At 35.4% G+C, this 19805-nt stretch overlaps 1 protein-coding gene across 1 annotated transcript in view; it reads left to right on the forward strand.

Annotated features, from left to right (window-relative positions):
• The window catches only part of DMD (dystrophin), a 909379-nt gene that overhangs the window by 208193 nt on the left and 681381 nt on the right, over positions 1 to 19805 (forward strand). The window contains exons 17-20 of the mRNA XM_010004489.1: positions 526 to 649; positions 7647 to 7734; positions 14987 to 15228; positions 18740 to 18920. Of these exons, the coding sequence (XP_010002791.1) occupies positions 526 to 649; positions 7647 to 7734; positions 14987 to 15228; positions 18740 to 18920 (635 nt within the window). The remainder of the gene's footprint in view (positions 1 to 525; positions 650 to 7646; positions 7735 to 14986; positions 15229 to 18739; positions 18921 to 19805) is intronic.

A 19805-nucleotide genomic window follows, 5' to 3' on the forward strand; every position in this document is an offset into this window, starting at 1 on the left:
ACAATCTACTTTTGGCTAGTAATTACATTTTGCGACACATTTAAGTGCGTTTGAAGATTCTTGTCTAATGGTCAGGTTTCCTTCATAATATCATCAGCACAAGCTGAGACAGAAATCTTGCAGGCATGAGAGCTGCATTTGATGAGCCAGATAGGCCTTACCTCCTTAGCTGAGCCAACAGGACTTCTGATACGCTTTCTTCACTGTGAGACTCACTTGTTTTATGTCTTCCCCAAAAAAATAAGCTTGCAAAATTAGAATCCTTATTGTGAAAATTGTTTCATCTGTTCAGCTGTCAAATCATGGTCTTAAAAATGAAAAAAATATTTCTGTGTTTCAGAATTTTAGAGTGAATAGTTTTATGAGCTGTCTAATGAAATATGGGGGTTTTAAAACTGTCTTTTGCTACGGGGAACTGCTGCTCATTCATTTGTTTAAAGAACCAGTTAAACATGTTTACTGTCAGTGGTATTTTCAGAAACTTCGTGGAATTTAAATGTCTTCTTGCACTTCTCTGTCTCTTAGGTTTGACTCAGATACAACAGAACTCCATAGCTGGATGACCCGTTCAGAAGCAGTGCTTCAGAGTCCCGAGTTTGCAATATATCGGAAGGAAGGCAATCTCTCAGATCTCAGAGAAAGAGTCAATGTAGGAGAAAGTACTCATATATATGTCTGTTTGTTAGTACTATCTTGTCAAAGTGCTTTCAAAATCCAGGTTTAAATCAGTTCAAATGTAGGCTGACAAGCATTGATTTTTCCATATGTACAAGAGAAATTTAGAAGTGCTCACTATTTCTGTAAATTTCAGATTTTGGCACCAGAATTGCTACACAGGCTGTCTGCATACAGACATTTTTTTTGTTGTTGTTTTTCATACACATTCAAATTTAATTAAGATATTCTAGATTCTTTAAAGTCTTCGGTGAAGTTGAATCAAAGCCTTTAAATTAATTCTTAAATATGCACCTTAAATATGCTATACTAGCAGCTTAATTTGTCATTTTACATACATAAATTGTAGGATGTTAAGAGGGTCATATTTTAGTGCATGCTAAAGAAAGTCTCCATTTCTTTCTACAATGCTATAAAATATATATGAAAATGACCAGTCTGCACTTCCAAAATGGTACCCTTCTACTTTTGGCAAAGCAAATGATTCTCCACTGCTTAAGGAGTAGTCAGGTTTGTGTATGTGTTCAACACCTTCTGAATTCGGACCTTAAAAACTAAACTATTACAAAATCTCTTCCATATTTAATTTTTTCACATAGATGCAAGAAATCCTATATTTTCTGAGTAAGAGAAAGGGGAGTTCTTTTTATCGCTGGCTCTTCAAATATGGTAGTATATCAAGAAACATCTTTACATGATACATACTCCTAGAACACAAAACAAACGGAACATTACTGTATTGAAGTTAGTTTTGCTGCTGTTTTTCCTCGCTGTCTGCTTATCCATCATAAATCAAATGTGATAAGCTTGAGGAACACTGAATTTTGTTACTGTAAATAATATACATTTTAATTTTTTTTTGCTAAAGAACTTTTTTCTTGCAATAATTTTAATTTAATTGTTAATGTTGTCATAATATTACTGTGAGTATGTATCCACTAGAATGTAATATGCTGAATTTAGTCCATGGCATCCCTTCATGTCATATGAAATTATTTTTTTTTTTAAATTGCAAAATTAAACAACTATAAGGAGAAGATTTGAAGAGTTCAAATGCTTCCATACTGGCATAATTGAATTAATCTAATACATAAACAGGTATACAGTTAGTTTTCTGAATCCTTCAGTCTTCATTGCAGGTAAAATTAAAAAAAAAAAAAAAAAAAGAAAAAGGAATGCAAAAACATTAAAATTCTTCTGTCTCCCCATTGTATATTCCCGTTTTGAGGAACATTTGAAGAGTTTCAAGGATGGCAAATTAGCTCATCTTGGTCTACATATTACTTGGACACCTGCACTGTCAGGTTTCCCTAGCCAATATCATGTTCCACCTCATATTGTCGGCTTTAAAGACTTTATAAAAGCATTAAAGGATCCAGAAGCTATGGTTCACCTTCCTCCTTTCTTTTCTTTGCTTCCAAGGAGGTGGTGATCACTGCAAGTAATTGAGTGGAGGTAGGTGAACCACAGACCCTCTGGTCTCAGCTGGAGTTCCCAGTAACTCTTGCCTTGTCTTTGTTGGTGCTGAGGAAGAATATTGGGGCTGGGAGGCCACTACCTATGTTCAGATCTCGTGTAGGTTCATGAAAATATATAATAATGGACCAAGAGGGAGGGAAAAAGAGGTGTGGAATTTGACCAGTGAATGAGCACTGTAAGTTTGAATTAAAAACAATGCAGATAGTAGAAGTTATTTCAGGTGGTTCTTTGATCTTCTTGAAAATTGAATAGCTGGATGAATAAGAAACCAATTTCCAGCTTCTTTTCTGAAAAGTAGTGCAGAAAAAAATCTGCTTTGTAACAAGAGGAGTCTGAGATTAACCAGCAACTCTAAATAGAAATATGAGAAATTAACATATATCCTTCATTAACAGTGACAATATTTTTAAATACCGAGGGTGCTTTTGATTTCATAGAGTATCAGTTATTTTGAAATTAATGTTTTCCTGAGAAAATCAAGTTACATGTAGAAGTTTCTAGATGTTTTCGGAGAGAAAAAATCTGATTGCATGTATTATTAAATGGAGAGAACTGAAAGATTGCAGTTGACAAGTACTACACAGATTCTGTGTTGAAAGGTTTTTCCATTAATAGAAGTATTCGTACATGCTTTTTCAAAACAAAACAAAACAAAAAAACTTGGGTTTTTAAAATGCTAGGTTTAAAGCTTATCCTGACCTGCCTCTTTCTGTTCTGGTCTCTGACTCCATCAATAAAACTATTAGCCAAACCAGGAAGTGCTGTTCAGTTCATTGATTTGAGCAGTTTCATTGTTGCTTGCCAACACTTTTTGTTTCTAATTCTATCAAAATTACTCTCAATTCAATGGAAAATAAGATAGTGTAGGTTTTAATACATTACACTGTCTTATAAAGTTGTAAACATATTAAGAAAAAAGATGAAATGCAAAAAAAAAAAAGAAAAAAAGCAAAAAAAAAAAAAGTAATACTTAAAAAAAGTGTGCAGTGTAAGTAGTCATGCTCCAGTGTTGTAGTTACACATGCATGCATGTGACGGTGATGTACACATGCATGCAGATATCTCAGCTTGCCCTTACTCCCTTACTGGCTGTCATTTAGCTTTCTCCCTATTTGACAATATATTGGTGTAGAACAGAACATCTGTGCTTGGCTGATATCAGACCTACCATTTGTTGCCCACTATGGTAGGTGCTAAGTCCTAGAGCCTTTTCCTAATGACTTTCTTTTCTGCTGTTATTTTCAGGACAGCTTACTAGTTGGATGATTTTTTTTCTTGTTGTGACAGCTTGTTTCTACTCATAATTTTTCTTGGGTGAGGGGTCACTTCCATATGATATAATGGAAGTGCATCTTCTGCATGATGGAGGGACACAGGCTTCAGAAATGACAGCCACAAAGAAAGCTCTTTTGCCATCATTGATGATTCATCATGTTCAAAAGCCTGCTCCCATGCCAGCTCAGAGGAGGCCTGGGGGAGACGGAGCCAAGAGCAGGCTGTATGAAATACACTGTTTCCTAAGCCAGCTGTGCTTCAGATATTGGCAGGACATTAGCCTTTGGCAGATTGTATTATATAGCTTGAATATATTACACATGCACAAACAGTCTATCCCCATCTCTGGGGAGAAGCAAAAATATTTTTGGCCCTTCCTTCCTAAAAAAGATATTTGACTTACCTGGCCAGAGAGACTGGATGTCACAAACATCCAATCATTGATGCCATAAACATCATGACACTCCATCACACTGTTAGCATTTTCCAACTAGTACACATAGTTTACTAAAAACAGACCTAACACTGACTCTGGCCATATTTCTTTTTCTTAAAAAAGCAATAATGAGCTTTCAATATTGCAAGTTCAGATACATGAAGGTTCAGGCAGAAAATTAAAACTTGCCACATAGAAATCCTTCTTAATAAATCAGATTTGAGACTAAACAGCAATAAACTGAGAATAAAACTCCTTGAAAAGAGCTTTGGTTAGCTAAGAGAAAGCACCTAAATTTCAGAATCCAAGATAAACATGTAAGGAACAGATGTAAGAGAAAATGTCAGATATCCTAGACAGTTAAATTTGTTCTCTTGGCATTCTCAAAAGTCCTATTCTTGTTTGTTTTTTTTATTTTAATGACCTTTATCAGACTTGTCTTTGGCCTGGATATTTGAAAGTTGAATCACTGTCAGAGCTGTTGATGATAATGTGGCTAACTCCTGCCCTTAAGGGTGACTGGTCAGAGTCACAGGAGGTCAGGAAGTACTGCAACCATGCATCTTTTCACAGACCTCTCAAAGTAGGATGTTGATTTGATATGAATAACATCCAAATTACTCTGACCACCACTGTTTCCTAGGTGATGAAATCATTGTCTACCAACTAAAATTTTGAGGTCAAATAAAATGCTCAGCATTGTTAAAATAGCCTCACCTTCAACTGACATCTAGCTAAAAATGATGGTTTTTTAGTGTAATTAAATCAGTTAGAACTAAGCTCTTATATATTTGCATTGCCTGTTACAAAATAGTCTGAAAGAGAATTAATCCCCAATTGGATAAAGGCCTGTAAAGGTAACTTAGTGTCATGTTTTTTCTCATATAGGTGTATGTCTCCTGAAAAATTTCTTCTAGAATACAAAAAGAGCAGAAAAAGTGAAAGTGATTTAATTGGAAACATTTTGAAGTGACTGCAGTTACCACAAGTTTTCATCAAGAAATTGTTGATTATAATATATATAATCTAAGAGCTTCAAAATTTTACAAACTTCTTCAAACTTCTCCCAGCACACTTGTGTCATGTATGAATCTGAATCTAGAGTCTTATCCCATTTGGTAAAGGAAAAAAATGAAAAAAGCCCAAACAAAACAGAGACACAGAGATAAGTAAGAGTTATTATAGGACTCCTGCTCCATTTCTAGACACTTTACATATGCTTATGGAAATCCTTCTTCTGAATGGATTAAAACATCTAAGACACAGTTAGCACATGCAGTAAACAATGGCAATGTATACAGAATAATGACAGGACTACATGGTAGGTACTATGAAGTAACTAGGGTGAATTTCCTCCTTTCTCCCTTGGTTAGGTAACTTATCTTCATATGAGGACCAAGAGGTCAGTCTTTTCTCCTTTGGCTAGTGTTGTGCTTTCTATCTGTAAACATGTGTTCCTTTAACCAGTGTTAGACCTTCCTTTGTATAATATGCACTAAGTTACACAAAAATGGAGAAAAGTAAACAACAGAAAGTTTTATATGTGCCAGATATTCACTTTTATTTTAAGAGCTATGCATATAGTGTTTAGATTTTCTATCAGGACCCGGAAACTTTAATATTTCAGGAGAGAGGTGGATTTTCCTACATATTTTTCTGGAACCAGTGTATTACTGGACATCAACATGTTAACTGCCACAGGCTTCAATGTCATAATTTTTCAAAAATATTTCAAAAATCTCATTTTTAGTATATTTTAGGGTTTTTTTTATGATTCATTTGTGCTCGCTGCAGTTACACTCATGGTAACTACACATCTGGCATTACAGAAGGATTAAAATTATTTTCAGGATATTATAGTGCTTTTATGATTCCTTTGAGTTCTTTATAGTTAAACTCATGCTAATTATACCTGGCATTATAGACAGAGTTTTATTAATTAAGAGTCTATAAGAAATTTCGAAAGTCTGCAGATAATTGACAGAATTTAAAAATATAGAAAATATTTAAATTATGCAGTGGAATGATTAAAAAAAAAATATTGACTTACAAAAACTGTACATTTTTAATGCAGTAATCTTGAACTCATTTGGAATAAATTTTGTAATCTTTCAGCAATAACCCTAGCTGTGCTTATAAAATCCAAAATATTTTCATCCTTATTTCTTCTCCAAATATCCTTTTAATATATTTTTTGTTTATACAAAATTGTATTATTGAGAGCGTGTGATAGAAGCTTTGGCAGGTTGTTGGAAAACATTGTTTCTATATACATAAGTGAATGGCAAGTATACGTAAGTTGTGAAAATGTCTGAATTTAACTTAAAATCTCTCTTTGAAGTTCTGAGTGTCTCCTCTCCTAGGGAAGTCATGCAGGGAACTGCTGCTTATTAAATTGTAGATGTCTTAAACACCACACTTAAAGTTATTTTAAGAGAGTTTACTGAAATTTTTTATATTATTTCCTTCTGAGCATAGCAATCTACTTGAAAAATGATATTTTCAAATATAATATATAAGATTGTTCTACTAAATTTATTCTTTATGCCTAAGAAACCTACATGAGGTTTCTTTCCAACTGTAAGGAAAGCTGTCCAGGTGAAAACCTGATGAGTCAAATCACACAGAATACGCCTTTGCTGTGGAAATAAACAAGGTGATAGGGAAGCCTAATGGTGTCAGCAAGATTGAGAAGCCATAATCAGGGTTGTGTGTTGTTTTGCCATATGTCACGTAAGAATTTTCTGTGACATATCCTTCTTCATGTATCTGCTGTGATAAAGTAAGAGACTTTGATTTATGGGACACCATGTTGGTCAGGATCTCTGAGAGGTGTATAGTCTGTTTTACTTTTGGTATCAAACTTGGTTGTGACCCTGTGCTGTTTCTTTGGACTTCTAAATTACACCTAAATTATACAACTGAAATAGTTTTAATAAGTGGAATGTCTTTGTGGTATTATTCATGAGACAGAATTGAGGGCTGTCAGATCCCAAATTATTTTACTTTCCATCTGTATTGCAAACAACCCAAAATTAAATGAGAATCTACGATGCCTACTATATCCTGAAGCTTTAGCAACCTAGGGTTTACCAGTCATTACTAGCTAGCCTGAAGGTAGGTGAGAAATTTTTGAGTACAGAAAAAAGTGAATTGAGAGTATTAGATACTATACTTACCTAGAAGCCTGAGTTAATTCTGCAGTTAATTCTCATTCTTACTTATTAGGTCACATATCGATGTCTGCTGTGTATGTTGATTTGTTAGGTATCTACTTTAATATGTGTTTTACAGGGTGTTTTTTTTTTTTACTTCTGTCCCAAAAGAGTAAAGTAAGCAATCACATAATATATGGGCTCAGTACTGTAGTGTGTTCTGAAACCGTGATTTGATTTAGTTAGGATGCTCAATTCTTGCTGTTATCAATAGAAGCCGCATGAGAAATGAGCAAAGCTCTTGCTCCATAGGGAGTTTCAGTTGAACATATGTTTTTATTTTGAAATATTGGGCTTTGAATAGCTCTTAATTTGTATCCTTTTTATTTGTAAGACACCAACATATTGTTTATCAGCTCTTTTGTGTGCTGATTCTCAGTTTATGTATTTAAATTTACGACTGACTCCCTTTCTGATGGTACCTGCTTTCATTGCTAATTGGGAGGCTGGCAGGGCAATATGACAGGTTAAATGGTCTCACGAAATCAGAAGACATCCCTGGGATTAATTACTTTCTTCTTCAAAATCCCTCTTTTGAAATGTTCACCTTTTCTGTTGTGCTGCAGGCCATCCAGCGAGAAAAGCCCGAGAAGTACAGAAAACTGCAAGATGCCAGCAGATCAGCTGAGGCCCTGGTGGAACAGATGGTGAATGGTAATTACATGGGAGTTGATTTAGATAATCTTCTTAGGGAATTGATAAATGCTCTGATTCATATTTATCACAGGAGTTATATTAGCAAATACTGTCTAAATGGAACAGTAAAGTAATATTACCTTTTATTTCTTTTATTGTTTCTGCATGTTAAATGTGTTAATTAGAAATAAGGAAAAAAAAAAACAAAAACTACTTTAGTACCATGAAAAGAAATGTGTGTAAAACATACTCACAGTAATGAACTGTATATTAACAATCTGTTCTGCACAGAGACTGAAGTTGTAATCTTATTTTCTGAGTGCGCTGAGCTTTTAAAGATGCATTAACTTATCTGAATTACAAAGCTCAGAAGGAATTACTCTGAAAAGTTTGGAAAAAGAACCTTCTGACTTACAATATACAATGTATGTTTTGTATTATACAAATTGCTGTAATGCTCTGTATCACAGAAAATACAGGATTTTATTGGGTTTTGAATGAGGTTTTTTGGCATTCAGCTTTTCAAGACAAGAAATGTCAAAACTTATACAAATCTTAAAATAGAAAATCAGTTGAAAGCTATTTATTTTTATTATTTATTTTTCAACTAATTATTCTGTTATGCTTTTATTTGAACTTTTTAGATATTTTTAAGGGAAAAAGAAAAACCAAAGAAAGGTAGATGAAAGTAAAATTGTAAGTCATGCCATTATCCTTGATATTAAAGAATTTCTAACTTTGCAATAAAGTTAGAAAACATGGGCCAACATCCATCATACTGAAACAATTGCCAGAAATATAGATATTGAGTGCACTGAGTTTCACACATGTGTTTTATATTAAATTGCTACAATGAAGAATTTAATTGCTAAAAAATAAATATTTTGAGTTTTAGGTACCAATTGGCCAAGCTAAACAAATTTGATGGAATCCTAAGATTTTCTTGCTTAAGTATGAATGTGTAATATTTTAAAAGTGACCATACTACTGTGTGGGGCATATTTAATTATCATTACTGTTACTACTGTTGCAAGGGTTCACTTCCTAGACTCAGTGAATAGACTGAAGGGAGTTTGGTAGCATTTTCACCCTCTTTGAAATAATTTGGGCAGTTTTCCATGGCTGATAATTTTAAAAAAAAATTTGGCAGCAAGATTTCTGCCTGGGAGAACTGGTTGTACAGAACTTTTAGGGCAGTATTGAAATTTGTGTGCTGCAACATTCAGGTTGTTATTTTGGGCAGAATCTGTCTAGGACACATAGAATCATAAAGCTATTCAGGTTGGAAAAGACCCTTGGAATCACCGAGTCCAACCATAGCTGTACCCCACTCGTCCTGTGGTCAAATGCAGATCTGCATCTCAAGAATTCCAGCTTCAGTTTCTTCAGATTATATAGTAGTTCTTGGTGACTAATTTTGGTTTTATTGCAGAACTCACTGGCACATTATATATTACTTTTCCGGTACTGTTCTACCTACCATCTCTACTGTCAAGTAGATTAACATTCTAGCTGAAATATTCTTATGTGCTTTTAACTCAAGGTTCTCTTTTTTCTACTTCAGTCCATGGGTCCATGTAGCTTCATGTTCAATAGATGTGATCTCAACTGTGGCTAGATGTGCATACAAATGTTTCAAATATCTCCCAAACCACACCTTTATTAAGGAAGGGCATCTTCCTGTTGGGGTGAGGCACAAGGTAGACTAGCTTAGCTAGCATGACTTTCTCAGTTTCCTATCAACTGCTCTGAGCTCTGTATCATGCCATGTATCAATGTAGCAAGAATATTCCAGGAAGGATGACAGGTTAGTTGCCTTCAAGAATGAAGATCTTTCTATGTCAGAGGTTTATGGGAGAAAAAATTCTGTTGAGAAGAGAAACAGTTGCTCTGGACTCGAAGCCTAAGATGTTAATGGGACTTTCAGCTATTCCACTGCTGCAAAGGCAATTTGAAGAATAGTGTATGAAATAATTAAATAATACAGTAAAACCAGGTTAGAGCAGTACAGAGTAGAATTAAATAATTAAAATTAGTTTAGGAGAACATAAGATTATTATAACAAAAAAATAGTAAATGGAATATCTTGCTAGGAGTTCAGAATTACTCTTTGTAGAGGAAGTTAACTGCCATGTTCAGCTTTTTTTATTTTTAAATACAAGTTTTCTATTTGTCTTTTTTTCCCAAATTATAATCTAGTGCTATTGCAATTAATAGGTTAATCTCTAAATTGATACTGAATTCAAGTTATGTGAAAAAGTAACTAAAATTTAAACCTACGTCTCAAACTGTAATAAACTTCTGCAGGTTTATATTTTCCACTGTAATTCAACTAAGTTTTTTTAGTCTTTGTGTGGCTGGTGGAAATTAATCTACAACTTGTAGTTTGCATCTCTGGTTGTTTGGCTTTTTTTGTTCTGATTTCTGGATTCACTAAGAACAAGAGGAAAGGATATAGCATAGGATAGTTTTGCTACATCTCCAAAATAAGGTTCCACAGAGTAGACGAAGTAGAATACATACGATCCTCCTCTAATGCTTGAACTCTTTTCCATAACATGGAAAAGGACTGGAATTCATGTGCCTTTATAGACTTAGGTGAGACACACAGTTTAACATCTGATTGAAGGAAGATGAATTTAATTAAAAAACCTTTTTAACTATCATAATTTACAAACCACAGATGATGATGCTCCCATCATTACTCTGTGTGGTACTTTCTTTAGAGGAACCAGTCAGTGATAAAATTGCTGGTTGTCATTTACTTCCAGTGTAATCTGTAATTAAAAGACTACACAGGGCAAACAGATTTCAGGCATAGATCAGTTCTGAAGTCCAGTGATGACAATTTTAACTACATTGTTATTTTTTATTTATTGTTTATCGGTTCCATCTGGACTAATAATGGTTAGATTCTTAAAATTCCAATTCTGCTATTTCTAAATTCTTGGATTTACTTTAAGATCTGCTTCCTTTTTTGCTTGTAAACAAGATTCTGAATGTAACAGATAAAGATCATAAAAAGATTAAGACCTCTGGTGAATTTCTTTGTTGTGTCATTTATTTATTTATTTGCTTTTATTTTTATTGTGATAGAAGAAGGAGTAAGTAAACAATAGGCTTCAAATTCTGGAGATATTTGGATTGGTTTATTTAGAATTGAATTTATTTATTCTTTATCACAGAAGAAAATATTCTGAGGTTGTATATTTATCAGTGGCACTACTTACCTAAGTGTCTTCAGCCATTGTCAGCAAAACCATTTTGTGCTAGAAAGAACTTTCATCTGTTCTTTTGTTTGCAAGCAGTGTGTCTGGATATTACCTTTTAAAGGACTTTTCCATCACAGGGGAAATCATTGATCTTTTGGTGGATGACTCTTTACCCATCTTCTACATGGGCCATGCTTTGCCTCTCCTTGCCCATGCTTTTAAAGTAGACTGATGATTGCTTACATCTACTGTTTACCAGTGTTTCTAGGGAAAAAAATCTATTCTAAAATAGGCTAACAAATCTGTTGATGAATGAGTGAAGCAGTTTAGCAGTTTGAGTGAACACTTGACTATTATAGTAGTTTAAAATAAAATAAATAGGCCATAAAAATAAAAACTCAGAGAATTTTGATAGACAGAATTAAAGAGAATACAAATAGATTTATTGTGATAAAATATGTAATTAAGTGCCAATGTTCTGTGGAAGAAATATCAGTTAACATTTCACCTACCCTCATGAGTTAAAAGCTATAAATGCACAGATAATATCACAATATTCTATCAAGAACCATAGCAAATGATAAATGGACTTAAGGTATATTTCATATTAAGTGGTAATTTCAAAGTACTTGCCTGTAAGGTGCTGCACAATTAAAAATATTCAGACACAATTTGTTATGTGCAGTACACAAAGTAATAAAATGAATGGATGCACTTCAGATAATGATCTGATTCCTCTGGGTATAATATATTTATTCATTGATTATATCAGAAGCTTTAAGAATATGAAACATTAAAATATTATTAACCTTTATTCCAAAATAATATTAATTTTACCAGATAGTGGGTTTTATATTGTTTCTTCACCTGCTTGAAAACTTTTGATATGTCTTACTGCTGTAACTGATGCAGAGTAAGGGGATAGATACTAACATAATGACTGAAAGCTGGTGGTTGCTTAAGTTGCTACACGTCATGAAGAAATTTGTACTTACCATGGAAGTAATTTTCAAATTCTTGATTTTCACCAATTTAATGATTAAATTAAAACATTAAAATTATACCCTCATTACACCAACTATTCAAATAATTATTAGTTTTTCATTTTGAATGATACAGATGGATAGGTTTCTTATAAGTAAGACAAAATTGTGACAAATTTCCCCAAATAATTTCCTCTGCAAGTAATGACCATTTTCTTGCATCCTTCTAGAAATGGCATACTGATAGACATCTGATAGACAGGTTTTAGTTACCTGAGTGAGCTGTCAATTTTTCAAATGCATCCTAAAGAGATTTTCAGATGAGTCTTCCTGGATCTTGTGTTGCCTAATGGTGCACCTTGGCAATATTTTACCAAACGTGGCTCTGCACATTCCAATTTTGTACTGTCCTGTTCAGTTACATGAAGAGCAAAAGCATTTCTTTGTTCACCTATGCACTTGTGGAACCTCATTTAAACTCAAAGTTTAGATAATACAGAATTAAAGAAATCTGAATATTATTGTGTATTTTCACATATTTCAGTCTTATGTCAAGAGCGACATATGAGTGGAAAGAAGAAAACTGGCTCTGATGTATCTAGGTTGTCATCTGAAATATAGTCCTCTCTGAATCCCTGAAGAAAATATTACAGTGAAAAGTATGATTATGCAAGGAGAATCCATGACTGCACTTTCCCTGATAATCATAATCTTGCCTAAGGGTACTTTGGAGACTGTGGCAAAGATAGGAAAGGAGGAATAAATAAAAGTGATCTTTTTATATCTACTCTGACACAGTCATAGGCAGTTTCTTCCAGGTTCAGAGGTTCAGTGAACACAGCAGCAAAGATATGTGCTGTCTGTTGTGAGTATACAGCATTTTTATAACCGGAGTCAAAATAAAACCAAAGCATTTCTTGAAATATAGCATAGTTAAAGGCTTATCTTCTGTATAATGTTTGTTCTTGCTGTTGGTAAGATGCAATATCTATGTGGCTGGTCATATTTTATTGTTGTTATTCAGACATATTATGTCATTCAGGTTTATGCTGCTGCTTCAACATCTCACTATGTGTTCATTAGACATTACACTTTAAGAAAATGAAGTTATGTATACTGCATCTCCAGATGAAAACACATGCACATGAAAGACCACATTACTCTTGGATTTTTTTTTAAGATGTGTCAAAATACTGTTTACCTCTTTATGCTTTATAGTTTAATTTATACCCTTAATCAGCTTATAAACTGTGCCATGCATTTTCCAGAGTATTATGTATATGTAAAGCTGCTCCAGTCACCACAGTTGCCATTATGTCCCAGTAGTACTGGGCTTCCTATCTTTGTACATTTTAGCTTGTAGTTTTTGAAATAATGTGGAATCTGCTTGGCTGAGGCAACATCCTTGAAACAGAGCATGTTCAGGGAACTGCTATCAGGTACTGCATGGTCTGTTTCCAAGTCGACTGTTTCCAAGCAACTTTCAATGGAATACCTCTGAGCTGAATCCAGAACAGGATTTGCCAGAGAATTTTGGTGCTCCCCAACAGACATGATCCCAGATTATAAATTACTGTGGTTTACTATATAGCATGCATTATAGCAATTCCTATGAAAATTTTATTATAATAAATTTTTGGTAATTTTTCAGTTCAAGGCATTTAGCTGTAATTAGGATACAGTTTTCTACATTCTACCTCTAAAAATTGCACATGAACATAATTATTTTTTATCCCTGATAAATTTTATTGCAGATTGGGAGTACGGGTTGCAAATAAGATAAACCATATTGACAGCAAATAAAAAATATACCACTAAAGACTTTTGTCTCTTTTTCATTTGAACTTGTTAAAAAGTAGAAAATACCCTAAATTTTATCACTGTGATAAAAGCATAGCATCTCTTTTACTGGTTAACTAGTTTATGACTAGGTGATGATATATTTAAAATGTTCTTAAGCGTATAGGATTACTAAACAGATTAAGAAGTTTATTCATTTTGAAATCAATATTGATCCTATTGCTGTGTGTGTTTATTGCATGTCATGCCAGTAATAAATGTTAGGGATTACATTTCACCTTCCTCTGAAAAATAAGTGAGATCCTTAAGTTAATATTTTGAACTCAACTGGAGTTCAAATTTCTGAATAATTGTAAGTGATGTTTTTTACAACTCCTTCACTTGTTTTTTTATATATACTACCTTACTTTTCTCACTGCCTATATTGAGCTGTTCTGCCTTCAAATAGTTTTAAATAATTAAATTATAGACAATGGAATTGGAGGCAGTTGCCTGGTCTCTAATGCCTTGTCAGCTTTCTTTTATGAACTATAATTTAAGTGTGATTATTGAACAATAGACAGAAATAAGCAAACTGTATCAGGGAAGCAAAGCCCTGTCTGAAAATAACCACAGAGAAGTGTTACCTGTGGTTTCTCAGCTCTCAGTCTTTGCTTAGTGTCTACTGCTGGTCACTGTTGGACACACAGGACTGGCCTAGATGGAGATTTGATCTGAGTATAAGTTTATTCCTCCATGCTTATGATATTTCTAAAATACCATGCAATTAAAAATGTAAGGGTTGAACTATCAGAAACATCAAAATAACTGTATAATATGTGCCCATTAATTTAAATCCTTCTTTTTTTTCTTTTTTTTCTTTTTTTTTTTTTGTTAAAAACAAAACAAAATAACCTTGCTCAGGCTTATACATTAAAATCTAATTGCAGTCCAGACGTATTTTTCAAAATCCAGCTGTCAGATATTTTGATATTTCTTATGGCAGCTTTAATTAGCTTTATGTATTGTACCTCTACTTCCTGCTTTATTCCCATTCTTGTACTTTAATGCACTTTATAATTCATTCCCATAGTAACAAAAGTACCCTAGCAGCAACTTAATATATTTTTAAATGCTTTATCCACTAATGTGTAACATCTGTATGTTCAGGATTGGTATTTGATTATAATTCTTCAAGTGGTTTTATGAGCTCTCAAAAACACAAATAAATTTTTTTAATTTATTTTTTTTCTTTGGGACTTAAGTGTTGAACTTACTCTTTTGTTTTCTTTCTAGAGGGTCTGAATCCTGACAACATTAGGCAAGCCTCAGAACAGCTGAAGAGCCGCTGGATTGAGTTCTGTCAGTTGCTGAGTGAAAGACTGACATGGCTGGAGTACCAGAATAACATAATTGACTTCTACTCCCAGCTGCAGCAACTGGAGCAGACAGCAATTACTGCAGAAAACTGGCTGAAAGCACAACCCACACCAGCAACAGATCCTACTACAGTAAAAGTTCAGTTGGAAAAATGCAAGGTTAGAGATTATTCTTCAGGTTTTTTATGATGCTGTATTTCATAGGTGTTCCAACAGTGGGCCAGATTATGACCTTCACTATTTCAGTGTATCAGGGGAAAACTAACTCCTTATCTTTCCAAGGTAATTATTGAAAATATTTATTCAAGAAAAGGAAAGACTGGTAAAGAAATAAAGAGGCAATAGAACCTAACATATGGGTACTTAAAACTCTGCCCCAGATATTTAGTTATTAAGACACTGAGATACCTGAAACTAGGGAATTATACCACTCAACTCTTTTTCCTTTTTTCTTTACCCCACACACAGAGGAATCTGTGTCCTTAGTTCTTCATTAAGAAGCTATTGCTCATTACCTCTGTCATAAGGATCTGGACCAGAAAATTGTCTTTGTGGTCATGTACAAATTTGTGTCATTGCCAACCACTTGTTACATACCTTGTGTTTTGATGCAGGATTTATTGTACAGGAGAATGGGGGAATATCCTTCTGTCAGAATTACAATCATAGAATCATTACCCATTGTCCTATCACTATCTTCTCTGATGAAGACCCCCTCCCCAGCTTTCCTGTAGGCTCCTTTCAAGTACTGGAAGGCTGCTATAAGGTCTCCCTGGAGCATTCTCTTCTCTAGCCTGAACAGCCTCAATTTTCTTAGCCTATCTTCATAGCAGAGGTGCTCCAGACCTTTGATCATCTTGGTGGCCCTTCTCTGGTCCCTCTCCAACAGGTCTATATCCTTCTTGTGCTGAGGGCACTAGAACTGTACACAGTATTCCAGATGGGGTCTGGCCGGAGCAGAGTAGAGGGGCAGAATCACCTCCCTGGCCCTGCTGGCCACACTTCTTTTGATGCAGCCCAGGATGCAGTTGCTCTCTGGGCTGTGAGCACACACTGGCATCTCATATTGAGCTTCTCATCAACTACCAGCCCAAGTCCTTTTCCTCAGGACTGCTCTTCAGCCATTCTTCTCCCAGCCTGTATTTGTGCCTGGGGCTGTGCTGACCCAGGTGCGGGACCTTGCACTTGGCCTTGTTGAACTTCATGAGGTTGGCATTGGCCCCCCTCTCCAGCCTGTCAAGGTGCCTCTGGATGGCATCCCTTCCCTCTAGGGTGTCAACCGCACCACACAGCTTGGTATCATCAGCAAACTTGCTGAGGATACACTCAATCCCTCTATCCATATTTCCAACAAAGATGTTAAACAGCACTGGTCCCAGTACTGACCCCTGAAGACACCACTCATCACCTGCCTCCATTTGAACACTGAGCCATCGACCACAAGTCTCTGGGTGCAGCCATCCAGCCAATTTCTTATCCACCGAGTGGTCCATCTGTCAGATCCATGCCTAGTCAGTTTGGAGACCAGAATGTCACGTGGGACAGCGTCAAATGCCTTGCACAAATCCAGGTAGATGACATTAGTTGCTCTACCATTATTGACCATCTCTGTAGACTTGTCATAGAAGGCCACCAGATTGGTCAGGCATGACCTGCCCTCAGTGAAGCCATGTTGGCTGTCACCAATCGCCTATTTATTTTCCATGTGCCTTAGCAGACTTTCCAGGAGGATCTGCTTTATGATCTTGCTGGGCACAGAGGTGAGACTGACTGGCCTGTAGTTCCCTGGGTCTTCCTTTTTCCCCTTTTTAAAAACAGGGGCTACGTTCCCTTTTTCCCAACCAGCAGGAACCTCACCAGACTGCCATGACCTCTCAAATATGATGGCAATTTCATCTGCCAGCTCCCTCAGGATCCATGGGTCCCCTCAGGTCCCATAGATTTATGCACCTTCAGGTTCTTTAGATTGTCACGAACCTGCTCTACTCCTACAGTGGGGGGTAATTAATTCTCCCAGTCCCTGATTTCACCTTTTGTGGTCTTTGAGTTAAGGCTGAAACGCTTGCCAGAGAAGACTGAAGCAAAGTAGTAATTGAGGACTTCAGCCTTCTCAATATCCTGTGTTACTATCTCACCCATTTCCTTCATGAAAGGGCCTACATTTGCCTTGGTTGTCCTTTCCTCCCCAGCATACCTATAGAAGCTTTTCTTATTGTTCTTAATATCCCTGGTGAGATTTAATTCTAGCAGGGATTTGGCTTTCCTAAGCTGATCCTTAGTTGCTCAGACAACCTGTCTGTAATCCTCCCAGGATACCTGCCTACCTTCCACACCCTGTATGCTTCCTTCTTCAGTTTGAGCTTTTCTAGGAGCTGCTTGCTCATCCACACTGGCCTTCTGGAGTTTCTACCTGACTTCGTCTTAGTTGGGATGCAACGCTCTTGGGCCTATAGGAGGTGATCTTTAAATATCATCCAGCTTTCAAGGGCCCCTCTGCCCTCCAGAATGTTATCCCAAGACACTCTCTTCAGCAGATCCCTGAAGAGGTTGACATCTGCCCTTCTGAAGTCAAGGGTAGTAAGCTTACTATGAGCCCTCCTTGCTCTCCTAAGGATCTCAAACTCCACCATTTCATGGTCACTACAACCTAGGCTGCCCTTGAACTTAACATCCCTCACCAGCCCTTTTTTGTTGGTGGGGTCAAGATCCAGCATAGCACCTCTCCTTTTTTGTTCCTCGATTACTTGGAAAAGTATATTTATACAAAAACGGTCGCAGCAATTCACTTATTATTCTCCCTGAAAGTTTTCATTTGTGTGAATGTGCAGCATCACATAAATTTGCATTATTCTCTTATTGTACACAAATATGTAGGCGGAGATTACTTATCAGCTAATATTGTTTGAAAGGAATCTATTGAGATGTAGTAATGAATTAAAAATTGCATGACATACTTGTAGAAGTTTGACTTTATGAGATCTTTGGCTCCAAAGGCTCTCAAACTGAAAACAGTGTTTGAAACTCAAATTCAGATTTATGCTATTAGTTCTGTTTCCAGGCCTTTCCATACTGGAACTGTGCTTACAGAGTTTCTTCTCTTATAGTAGCTCTATGATGAACTATACATTTAGCTTACTTTACTGTCTTTTTACGTAGTAGTTGCAAGTGTCACAGTGTGTACAAGGTCTGCCAAAGAAGGTATAATAGCACAACCCCATCCTGTAATGTATTACTGTGGGACTGCTAGAAATGTCAGCGTGTCTTCTCCTCCCCTTTTCTGCTTCATGCTATTTAGTCTGTATGTAGTGTAACAGAGATGAGTTCAAGATTCTGGGATATGGCTAGTTTTTATCTTCCCAGTTACACATGAAAAAAATGCTCCTTGGACATAGAATTTTAATGTAAAATCTATCTCATTTTCTTTGAGCATGACACTACTAACGTGATAATGGCATGTGAAAGGGACTTCACACAATGTTAGGAGTGTCATATTGGGAGCAGAGGTATGGACTTCTGAGAAAAGATTTTAAAAGTTGAATTCTTTTTGTAACTGATGCAGTTGGAAGCAAAGCAGTTGTGTAATATGTGTTGAAATAACAGTGATTTCATGGCATTAGGCATTTCATTTGTTGCACAGCTTTATCTTGATTTTTTTTGTTCAAAAATGCAGGACGAAATCATCCGAATGTCAACTCTTCAGCCTCAAATTGAACGGCTGAAAGCTCAAAGTCAAGCACTCAAAGAGAAAGAACAAAGACCAGTGTTTCTGGATGCTGACCTTGCTGCTTTTACCAGCCATTTCAAACAAATACTTGCTGACATGCAGGCCAGAGAAAAGCAGCTACAGACCAGTAAGTGTTCATTACAAGAAGTCAGTTTTCCTGAATAGCATGCAAAGAATAGGTATATATATTTTGCTTTCCTACTTTTGTATTTGCTTTTGTCACCCTAAACAAGTAAAGTTTAGGGGGTCTTTTTTGCAATTGAATTAGTCTTTCAGAAATTACCAGTGTAATATTTAATTTTATATTGGTAGGAAAATAAGGCAAGGTATACTGTTCAGAAGCTAAGGTTATGCTCAGTGTAGTTCTACCATCACACTTCCTCTTCTTAGCATGTTTCTGGACAGAATTAGTGATAGTTTTTGGCCACATAAAACTCTCTTTGTTTAGTTGGCTTATGAGTCTCTCTGTCAGTAGAGAGAAAAGATATTTGCAGGAGTGAATCTGCTATAGATTTTCTTATAATAGAAATTTTATTCCATAAAGCTCACTAAAGAAGGTACTACTACTTTAGGGTATCTAGTATTTCATCATCTGATGAACTGTTCCTCTTTTGCAACATGAGATATATGGCTACTAGTTGCAACATTATTTACAATACTTATAATAAAACACATTTTTCAAAAGGGGAAAAATGCTATACCAACATTGAAAATTGACTTTATAATTTTTTAAGGATAAGTAGCTTGTCAGTGTCTACTGTATACTTTCTGTATCTGACTATGAAATTAAAAATTAATTATCAGATCAAAATATAAATTTAATTTTTTTCAAGAGCAAAGACATCTTTTTCCCCTTAAGCCACTGTGACTGTACCGTTTTGAAATCAGACATAGTGCTAGCTCCTTCTAGTGGATCTATATAGTATTTCTCCTAATTTTTTTCATGGCTAGTTTTGGCAGGATTCCGTTTTTGAAGAACCCTAGGGTTGGAAAGGACATTAAAGATGTACTT

The sequence above is a fragment of the Chaetura pelagica genome, unplaced genomic scaffold, assembly GCF_000747805.2.
Source record: "Chaetura pelagica isolate M959 unplaced genomic scaffold, ChaPel_1.0 scaffold308, whole genome shotgun sequence".
In the NCBI taxonomy this organism is placed as follows: domain Eukaryota; kingdom Metazoa; phylum Chordata; class Aves; order Apodiformes; family Apodidae; genus Chaetura; species Chaetura pelagica.